The 11,575-nt window shown below is 35.2% G+C and overlaps 1 protein-coding gene across 2 annotated transcripts in view; it reads right to left on the reverse strand.

Moving 5' to 3' along the window:
• Nucleotides 1-11,575, reverse strand: part of EGFR (epidermal growth factor receptor) — a 111,734-nt gene that overhangs the window by 46,777 nt on the left and 53,382 nt on the right. For both annotated transcript variants that reach the window (XM_015812798.2, XM_015812799.1), the window contains exons 8-12: nucleotides 9,941-10,067; nucleotides 9,779-9,852; nucleotides 8,280-8,370; nucleotides 7,271-7,470; nucleotides 2,686-2,818 (exon numbers count right to left, since the gene is read on the reverse strand). In XM_015812798.2, coding sequence (XP_015668284.1) covers nucleotides 2,686-2,818; nucleotides 7,271-7,470; nucleotides 8,280-8,370; nucleotides 9,779-9,852; nucleotides 9,941-10,067 — 625 coding nt within the window. The remainder of the gene's footprint in view (nucleotides 1-2,685; nucleotides 2,819-7,270; nucleotides 7,471-8,279; nucleotides 8,371-9,778; nucleotides 9,853-9,940; nucleotides 10,068-11,575) is intronic.

The following is an 11,575-nucleotide window of genomic DNA, read 5'->3' on the forward strand; positions in this document are numbered from 1 at the left end:
GAGCACAACAAAGCCCCCACCCAAACAGAACACTCCCCCATCCAATCAGAGCACAGCCAACCCCCCATCCAATCAGAGCACAGCCAAGCTCCTTAACCAATCAGAACACACCTCCACCCAATCAGAACACAGCCAAGCTCCCACCCAATCAGTTCAAACCCCACTGGCAGTTAAAAGGAAGGAACACATTACTCCTAGAAGCACGAAGCTGAAAACACCAGCCTGAAGATGACGAATGTGACTTCGTCGAAACGTCGCCAAGACACTTCCAATTTTACGCGGGAGAAAACCCAAATAACCAAAGACATATATATATATATATACACACATATATATACACACACACACACACACACACACACACACACACACACACACACACACACACATATATATATATATATATATATATATATATATATATATATAGTAGGAAACTCGTTTGTCTTCAGTGTTATTTATAAAAACTATAACAAGTTTATTTACAATTAAAACACCTAGCTTTCGCCGGCCTCCTGCCGGCTTCATCAGGGTGGCTAACCATCAGTGGGTGGCTGTTTTTATGGGAGTGGTGCCTTTTGCACCCGGCTCCTCGATCTCGTGACCGGGCCCAGATAGTCCTCCTGCTTTGCATTCTTGATTGTTCTTTTCCAACCAAGAGAGGAGATGGTTGGAGGAGGAGAATGAAGGAGTAGTGAGAGTAGTGGGAACACGGGTGAGAGAGAAGCCAGACAGCGCTACAGGGAAGGAGGAGGAGGGAAGTAAGGTGGGATTGCAAGTGGTCAGGAAAAGAAAAAAGGTTAATGAACAGCAAGATGAGGTCCCAAATGAAGGGGTGCCGTCCCCTCCCGATGAACAAGTAGAACAGGGAAAGAGAGGAGGTGGGAAAGAGAGAACCAGGAACGCAACAACTCGCAAAAGAACAATCAAGAATGCAAAGCAGGAGGACTATCTGGGCCCGGTCACGAGATCGAGAAGCCGGGTGCAAAAGGCACCACTCCCATAAAAACAGCCACCCACTGATGGTTAGCCACCCTGATGAAGCCGGCAGGAGGCCGGCGAAAGCTAGGTGTTTTAATTGTAAATAAACTTGTTTTATATATATATATATATTTCTAATAACACTAAAACTAAAACAGTGACTCCTGGGTGTGATCATCTTTCCAAAAACAAACTGTGAACACCAGGAGTATATTAAACTATACAAAGTTTAATAACATAAAACATATATATATATATGTGTGTGTGTGTGTGTGTGTGTGTGTGTGTGTGTGTGTGTGTGTGTGTATATATATATATATATATATATATATATATATATATATATATATATATATATATATATATATATATATTTCAAAATTTGGTAACGATTGTTTCTTAATTCCCTCATGACCCTATCGATAAAGATTGGAATAAACCAAAAGTAGTCGGTCTGTATGGGAAGGCTCTAAGCTTGGACCCGACAGACGTACAATTCGTCTTCATAATCGGGGATCCGGTGTCCGAGAAAGAGTGAAACAATCGATGTTCTCTGTCCCCTTCTCCTACTCTGCTTTTTGAACATACATACTGTGGATGGCTCTAGTTTGAGTTGATACAGGCAAAAGATTCCTTTCTCCCATATCTGTCTGCCTAACATGCAGACAGCCCAGGTTCGAATCTCAGAAGGGTATGTCTGGTTGAAAAGAACTAAGTGCTTTTTTTTTATGCATATATATATTTAAAGGACTATGAATAACATAATTATGTTAAAACCACTTTGGCTTCCATAATTTTTGGATAAATTAGGTTTCATGCAGTGGCAGTGGCCTAAATACATATGAAAAATAAGTTAACAGCTAAATTATCTCATTTCTGAAACCATTTAATGAATGATTAAAACATGAAAACTTAAACAAATGGCTTAAATAGCTATAAACTTTATTATTTATTACTGGTTACACTGTACCTGTAATTTGATGCAAAATTTGCTATTTAGGTCAACACAATATATGTAGGAAACTTTTTTTGTGAAAGATAACACCTGCCTTTAAATAAAGTCCTTTAAAAAGTTTCATACTGTGCATTCATTCTGTTTTTCCTAAATTGATTATTTAACTTTAAAAGCCCATAGCAGCAGGAAAACAAAGAAAAATATTTTTATAGGAACTAATTATGTTAAATATTTTAGCATTGCATGCTTGACATTACAGTAGTTCATTTTTAGAATCTTTATCATAGTTATTAGCTTGAATGACTATAATTTGTTGAAATTAAAGTTCTGCACAACTGGGCTAGTGGCTTTTTGGGAGGGGTTGGATAACACCAACAATATAAGTTCCTTCTGAAACTGAAGAATAGTATTCAGAGGTCTCTAATGCTAGATCACACAAAGGAAATCTTAGATTGCACTATATTTTGTAGAATGTCCTCTTGATGGCCATTGTTGAAGAAAATATATGATAATCTAAAAAGGATCACAATCAATTTTACATTATGATCCAAAATGACTTTGTCATGTAAACCTAATCATGTTTACTGAGATGAAATTTAATTTGAATTTAATGATACATTTTATTTAGGAAAAGTACTTAAGATTTCAAAAATCTTACTAAGCATCTTCTCACATAAGTATGTGCAAGCCTTATTGTAGAATTGAAAGGATTTCATTTCTTCATTACATGGGATGTATGGAACTCTTACCCTTGATAAATGTTACAATGTTTTACACATTCCTGTTGGCGGATAAAATAACGGCAAGAAAAGCACTGGAAGGGTCCCGGGCCCCAGCAGCCTATGTTTGAGCAGAAGGGGTGACAAACTTGTCCTGTAGCAACTAAAAGATAGAACCAAGTGTTTATCCATATATCAGGAAGGAGAAATATGCATGGCATAGTTTAAATTTATTTAAACAATTACTGTTTCTCATCTGTTAAAATCCAAGCAGTTATCAAAATCCAGAAAAACCACCCATCTAGGGAAGAGTGATAATAGCATTAACCTAGCAATAGCATCTAGGCTTATATACCACCCCACAGTGCTTTATAGCATCTCCTAGGCATTTTACAATGTCAGTATCATTTGCATATTACCCTAACAATCTGAGTCCTCATTATACCAATCTCAGAAGGATGGAAGGTGTTTGCCCTCTTAAAACTCAGTCAATTCCCAGCACAAATGCAATAAGTCTACTGATCAATCATCCTTGCATCGTAGCCTATTGTGTGAGCTACATGTAGAAAGTTCAGTATCTCATAAATGTTTAACTCTACAAATATTGCTTTTGAGATATGATGGCGCAGTGCTTAGAATGCAGTGTTGCAGACTAACTCTGCCGACAGACAGGTGTTTGCTTCTGATGGACTCAAGGTTGACTAAGCCTTCCATTCTTCTGAGGTTGGTAAAATGAGGATCCAGATTGTTAGGGGCAATATGCTGACTTTGTAAATTATTCAGAGAGTGCTGTAAAGCACCATGGAGTGGTATATAAGTCTAAGTGCTATTGCAATTGCTATTGCTTTTTAGTCTCTACTTCCCTGCCATAGTTAGGTAATAATTAATCTGTTAATCTGATGGACTTGATATTTATCAGAAGTAAAACTAAACATGATTTAGCAAACCTAATGTAAATAGCTGCTTAGTGAAACTAGAGAAAAGATAGAGGAAATGCTATTTTTTCCGTCTTCTGTAACTGTTGAAAAGAGCATATGAAAATAATAAAGACATCACAAAAAATAAAAATAAAGAGCAATAAATTATTAGAGAAGAGCAACGATTTGAGATTAATTTATCAAATCACTTCATTTTATTGCAAGATTTGGAAAACATGAACATTACAGACTAAAATGAACAAATAGCTAAAAATGTCTGTGAATCTGCTATATCTATAGCATTGTTGGAAAAACAATTTGTACAGTCAAAAATCTCTGATGAAACTATTGATTTAATGAAAAAACAACAGACAATGAAGAATACTGGAAGTTTCATTAATAAACTGGAGTATGTTAAACTTTGCAAGATCGTAAGGAAATGTATCTAAGAAGAAATGTGTCAATCTAACATGAAGCTTGTGAAAAAGATAATTGAAGAAAACCAAGGGGTTAATAGAGCAAAATGCAAGCTTATAAATACAAGAAAGAAGGTTTTTGCATTAAAACATGAAGATTGCTCTGTGTGTAGAACAAGACAGGAAATGTTAGAAATAATTGGAAAATTCTATGCAGAGCTATACAAAGATCAAGATCACTCAAAAGTAACAACAACCACAAAAGTGGAAATGCCAGGTATCACTTAATCAATGAAAAATGGCAAAGCTTTAGGAAATGATTGTCTTACAGTTGAAATCCTAAAAACTGGTGGTGACAGTTTACACAAGATACTAGCAAAACTATACTTGAGATGCCTTTGAGAAGAAAAAAAATACCTCCATGCACGGAAAAATTCTGAAGTGATTCTTATACACAAGAAAGGGGCCCAAGATGATTTAAAGAACTATCATCCAATAAGCCTTCTTTCAGTCATATTTTTAGTTTTCATCAAGATAATAGCAAAAATAATATTGAGAACATTAATTGATGCACAGCTAAAAGAGCAGGTAGGTTCAGAAATGGTTACAGCACAATGGATCACATTCAGGTTGTTCAACAAGTCATTGAAAGGCACAACAAGTGAACCATGCTTCTGTGCATGGCTTTCATTGACTACGAAAAGGTGTTTGACTTAGTATTCCAGCAAACAATAATGAATGTATTGCTCAATCAAGACATAGACACTGCTTATATAAACTTACTACAATTAATATATTAAAAAACAATAGCGACAATTTGCCTTAATGACCTTAAAGTGGAAATCAACATAGACTAGGTGATACAATATCACCTATCTTTTTCTTACCCTGCCTTGAAAAAGTATTTTGTAAACTAGACTGGGCAAGAGTGGAATACAAATCAATGGCACCTATTTAAATCACTTAAGATTTGCAGATGATACTGTTCTCACAAAACCCAGGAGAGCTACAAAGACACATACAAGAGCTGCACACAGAATTTTTTTTATATCTGGAGAAGAACTAGATGTGGTAGACCACTATCAATACCTTGGCTAATGGATCTCAGTGGAAGGTGATACCAAAAAAAGAAAGAAAGAAATTGAATGGTGTGTTAAATGTGGTTGGCAGGCATTTGGCAAGTTAAGTGTAATTTTCAAGCCATTATATTGCTCAGAAATAATTTGATAACAATAAAGCTGAACAGGCAGGCCAATAGGATTTGCCAATAAATAATTTGTTTTGCTGGATAGAATATAGGAACATTTGGGAGCTAGAATACAAACTCACATTTGTACCATTTACACTTATACATAGCTAATTGCTCATAAGAATAGCAGGAAATAATTAAGGAAAGAGGACTCCCTTAAAAATGAAGGAAGGAAGAGATAAGCAAAGAGTGTAGCAGAAACAAGAAAATTAAGTACACCCACAGGCTATATTTGCTGGTACAGTGACTCAGCAGTTAAGATGCTAGGCTTGCCAGCTGGAAACCTGGCAGCCCAGCTTTGAGACCCAAGCGCCAAGCAATGGAGTGAACTCCTATCCTCGCCCCAGTTCCTGCCAACCTAGCAGTTCGAAAGAATGCAAATGTGAATAGATAAATAAGTACCACTTCAATGGAAAGGTAACTGTGCTCTATGACATCATGCTAACCATGACTGCAGAAATGCCTTCAGATGGCACTGGACCAATGGCCTTGAAATGGAGGTGGCAACAATTAGTGGAGTAAAATCCACAGGGACTCCTTTACCTTTTTACAGACTATATTTTAATATTTTGTGAAGCAGTCTGGACTTGACCATGCTCTTCTGAAACTGAATATCCTTGTTTAAATATTCCAAGATTTTTTTCTTTCAATTTAAAATATGATTAAAATATGGCTGATTCGATTGTGTTGTTGCTGCCAAAGGGAGTGGGTGGGTATTATTCATTGCATAATACATTTTTATTATGCAATGAATTTTTCTAAATGTTTGTAAGCTGCCTGGAGTCATCTATATGTGAATTGGGCAGCAATGTAAATTTGTTTGATAAATAAATAATAAAATAAAGATTTAAGGTAGGCAATCCAGCAAAGCAGTAAAATAAATCCAATTAATTTGTAAAATCTTATAAATAAATAGGACAATAAAATAGCAACAAAAGTTTTCTAAAATGACAACATTATTGCATGATATTATTCAAGGAAATAAAGTAAGCATGGCAGTTTGATATCATGTAATTGCTTTAGGAAATTTCTCAATTGGAATTTATTAGTTTAAAACTTTTTTTTTTACCCATATAAGCTAAGATCTCCAGAAACCGGGATCTTAACAGTGCCTGATGTGTTGCTTGGAAACAGGCAAACCAAAGCATGGATGCCCATAATGTAGTCCTCAACGTACGGCCACAATTGATTGCAAATTTTTTTGTTGCTAAGTAAGACATTTGTTAAGTGACTTTTATAGCCTTTCTTGCCACAGTCGTTAAGTGAATCACTGCAGTTGTTATTTTAGTAACATGGTTGTTACTCAATTACTTCCCCATTGAGTTTGCTTGTCAGAAGGTTGTAAAAGGTGATCACATGACCCCGGGACACTGCAACAGTCATACATATAAGCCATTTGCCAAGCAACTGAATTTTGATCATGTGACCATGGGGATGCTGCAACAGTCGTAAGTGTGAAAAACGGTCATAAGTCACATTTTCAGTGCTGTTGTAACTTTGAACAGTCACTCAATGAACTATTGTAAGTCAAGCACTTTATGTAGTTAAGGCAAGCTATTTGCACAATGTTCAGCAAATAAACATTTCTTTTTCACAATGGCAACTTTCACACATTTAGCAACTTTAAGATGTTGCTAGATTTGAAGTCCACATATCTTACAATTGCCATGCTTGAAAAACACTGCTCTGAACCTATCTGCTTAAGCAATAAAGTGACTGTGTCTTTCAAAAATCCTGACCTAAGTATTTGGGAGTACTTTCCCAATTTTACCAGAGTGTGTGCAGATTCATAGCAGATTCATAGGGTGTTGGCAAAGTGATATGAGAATGCTGGCAGACCTGGCTTCTGCACAGGTGCATGCATGCTCTAAAAGCCAGCAGAGGCCTTGAAGGAAGAATGCTTGTACAGCTCAACTGTACAGATAAATGCATATACTAATATGATGAACTATGTGATATGATTTAATTTAAGAATATAAACTGATTTTCTGAAATATATACCATTCATAGTTACATGAACCATACACACTTACCACATTCACTTTCATTTCCATTTTTGCTTATTTTTATTTTCTGTTTTGATGTTACAAAAAGTTTATTCCAATCCAATGTATTGCCATAGCAAAGGTGGCTATTTTTCAAAATGGCTACATCTCCATCACTTATTTCCTTGAGAGACCGTAATCCCAAAGATTTGATATTCAGGTTGATGACTGCAAGAGCATATTGACCTCTAAGGTAGAAAGATTAGGAAAATATATCAAACAATTTATTAATTATTAGATTTAGAGTGATACCTAATTCTGTAAGTGGTCAGGGTACAACAGAAAGTCTAATGACAATATGTGATCTATTTTAATTGAGCTCTGTTAAGTTAAAAGTAATAGTAAGAACTGAGGTACATTTTTTATCACTGGGAGAGAACTTTGATCTCCTGGTATTTTTAGAGCTTCTAAGCCATTTCTTCTTGTTTCGTAGTCTGTAATGATAACCCAGAAATCATTATTACATTGTATACTTTCAAGTCTGGTCAGAAAGCAGTTTGTTTCACTGGAGTTCTCCAAATTTCACATCAAATTCCAGTTCAGAGGGAAAACAAAATAGCTGGTCACATAGTAAAAATTTCTGAAATCCAGTCTGCTATCAGTTAAGAGAAACAACCCTAATTTTTCATCATACCTATTTATTTAAAATAAGATTAAGTGGAAATATTTCTGAAGATATTTTCAATCAGTGAAACAACACAATTAGCATACAGAATCCAATATAGATTATGCATCTATTTTGTTTGCAAATCACTTTAACATTCTGAATCTGATGGACACTCTTCTAAACATCAACTTTGATGGAACAATCAAAAGGAAGAATAAATTAAATATTTTAAACCATCTTAGAAAAAAAAGAACAACGGTAGTAGTGCTGATACATTCTACTGTGCTTTCAATTCATCTGCAAACTAGCAACTGATCCATGGCAGAACAATGATCTGGTCTTTTTAAAATATCTCAACTATACAGTTTTTTGGCATGCTGCTCTACTTACAACTGTCTTGTTCTACCTCGTATTACTTCCAGATTTTCAAAGCTACTCAAATCAGTGACATTTTCAGGCCAAACCTGGATCAATAGAAACCCTAAAACAAATAAACAACATTTACAAAGTATTTCTGACAAAGAAAATGTATTTTCTCTTTTCCAGTTTTTACGAGAACATCAAAATGAATCATGGCATTTCAGGAAGCTTCAGCACAGAGTTATTTTAAACCTTACTTTATAAACAGTTTACATGCAGGCAACCAAATCAGCTAAACAGTGTGAAGGCTGGGCTGTGAACTTAGCTGACCAAGCCACTACAGAAAACCCAGTTCTCCTTAGCAATTCATCTTGGAAATTGGATTATTTTGCAGAATACTCTGATCCTTATTTCTTTTACTAAATAAGACCTTTTCAGAAATGTAGAAAAGGAATGATTATAGGAGCCTAATATTTTGGAAAGAATCTTAAATGGTAAACATCTTTTTTTAAAGGACAAATGTTCACTCTATTTCTATAATTTTCCTAAGCTATCAAGAACATGTATATTTCTTGTTCATCAGTCTTTTAAACAAGTTAAAAGACTACCACACAAAGAACCTTGGCTATAGAAGTATACTGGCCAGACACTGAAATAGATGAGCTACAATAAACAGATGTTTCAAATGAACATTTCAAATGCAAAAACATTAAATACAGAAATATTCAATGTTCAAATGTTACGTCAGGAGAGTATTTACTTGAGTGTGATTTGCACAGTTGAATAGAATAGTTAAATCTAAAAAGTTTAACCAAATTTCCCACCATGAACATACATGAATTTTGACTAATGTATTTGTACTATTTCAGAGAAAACCACTCTGAAGCTACAATTAGTCTAGAATGCAGTGGTGAAAGTAGTGATGGGATGTCATCGTACAGACATATACCCCATTGTTTTGTGATAGACAATGACTGCTAGTTGACTTCTGGGTGCAATTTAAGGTCTTGGTTACTCCCTGTAATGTTATCCATAGCATAGATTACTTGAGAGCCTGCCTTCTCCATATGTTTCTGCCTGACAGTGAGATCAGCTATGGTGGGTCCTGTTAATTAAGTCCTGCTGATTAAGCAGTGTCTTTATAAGACTGAGGAATTGTGCCTTCTCAGTGATGACTCCTGGCCTGTGGAATGATTCACTCTATTGCACTTGAAAATCCATGCTTCTCCCATCCTTCTGACTTTCCAAAAATGGTTAAAGACCTGATTATTCTCCCAAACCTAAACCTAGCATGTGGTTATGTCTTTTTGGTTTTTTTGGTTCTGTTTTCATGGTCAGCTTTATTCTTTTTTTTAAAGAAAAGTGCTGTGGCATTCTAAATTAATTAATTAAATTTTAAACTACTTAAAATTTGCAGCAGAGTTGGGCACCCTTGAAATTAAATGAATGAATAGAAATAACAGTGTTTAAAAGACCATCTACTATACTTAAATTCATATAAATAAATAAATTTAAAACATCTTACTAACCTGTGATTTCTTTAACAGTTTGAAAAATATCCAATTTCCTTATATCCAAAGGAGGTGTTTTTGTGTATTCATCACTATAAGAGAATAATTGAATACTTGAGTAATGATGTAATATATTTTTAGTATGTTTTATGTTCCATATTTGACCAATCAGCAACTTACCCAAAAAAGGATGCATGCAGAAATGTGAGATCCCCATTGATTGTGGTACAGTTCTTGAAATAATCAATATTGGATTCATTTACTGCAAGAACACCTTTCAGTTCACCTATTCCAATTCCACTGCACACTGAGAAAAAGGAAAAATACAATGTTAGGAATGCTTTCAAGATATTTCATGTTGGATTAAGGATTAGAATCACACAGAAATACAAGCAGCAAGAAGACACACAATTAATTTGATTTGAACCAAGAAAAATAGGGATAAACAGCATTCGTAACAAAGTAATGTTATCATAGGACATCTTCCTTGTTGATTATGTTTTATTTAATTCATTGATCAAATCTTTACAACTAATAAATCACCATATATGGTCAATTGGGGCGGGTAGACCGGTAACACGTTCTATGAGCAGAGCACACAAACTGCCGGTCTTATAAGCAGGCTTATAACAGTTTACAACATAAACTTTTTCAATTCATTCTAAATTTTGATACAAAATTCCTTTACAATATTCCCAAGACCATAAACCAATATATTGTCCTATATTTTTAATTAAAATCCATAATAAATATTTGTTTTCTAATTCTTCCTGTCTTTCTTGCTAAAGATACGATATTAATTAATTTTATCCATATAGTATAGCATTTTATCCATATAGTATAGCCTAGCCTAGCCTAGCGTAGCATATGTAGCATAGCATTATTAGTAGTATTAGTATACTATCATATCCCACAGGTGCTTTTTCAACAGGCAACTGAAACTTTTTTGGTTTTCTTTGAAGACATTTCGCTTTTCATCCAAGAAGCTTCCTCAGCTCTGACTGGATGGTGGGGAATGGAAAGATTTATATTCCTATCAGCCAGCCGGTCATTTGCATTCATTTAGAGAGTCATTGAGGCCACTTGGAAGTTTGTCTGTATCCTCAGTGTCACCCGAGTAATAGGGTGTGGAGTCTTCTTGAAACTGCTGAAAGAACTGTGTTGTGGAGCTGTGCTTTCTGCCATATGTTTTCTGCCTGTGTCCCTTCACTGTTAAAAAATGGTGCAGGCTGCTGGGGATGAGTCTGTGTTGTCTGCATTTCAAACTGAAGTGCAAATGGTTCCTGTTATCTGCATTTTTTTTTCTGGAAATCCGTTCATACTCTCGCACCATTCAAAGAATGTTCATGCCAAAGTGCATAGCTAAATGTCTATGGAGATTCTCAGTCATCCAGGTCATGGTTGTCCCAAAGGTGCCATTTCCGCTTCAGTTTGAGATGCAGACAACACAGACTCATCCCCCACAGAAGGGACACAGGGCAGAAAACAAACAGCAGAAAGTACCACTGCACAACATACCCATTTGCACTACTCGGGTGACCATGAGGACACAGACAAACCTCCAAGTGGCCTCAACAACTCTCTAAAAGAATGCAAATGACAATTCTTATGTATGTATTTTTATTTATTTATTTATTTATATTTGAATTTATATCCCGCCCTTCTCCCGTAGGACTCAGGGCGGCTGACAATCTATTTAAAATACATACAAAACAATACAAATTTAAAATTAATTAAAAAGAATATTAAATATTTGTCGAATTTAAAATATAATTAAAACCCCCCTAAAAATTACCCTAGGCCAGTCCTGCAAGC

Source organism: Protobothrops mucrosquamatus, unplaced genomic scaffold (genome assembly GCF_001527695.2).
Source record: "Protobothrops mucrosquamatus isolate PMUCROS unplaced genomic scaffold, P.Mucros_1.0 scaffold111, whole genome shotgun sequence".
In the NCBI taxonomy this organism is placed as follows: domain Eukaryota; kingdom Metazoa; phylum Chordata; class Lepidosauria; order Squamata; family Viperidae; genus Protobothrops; species Protobothrops mucrosquamatus.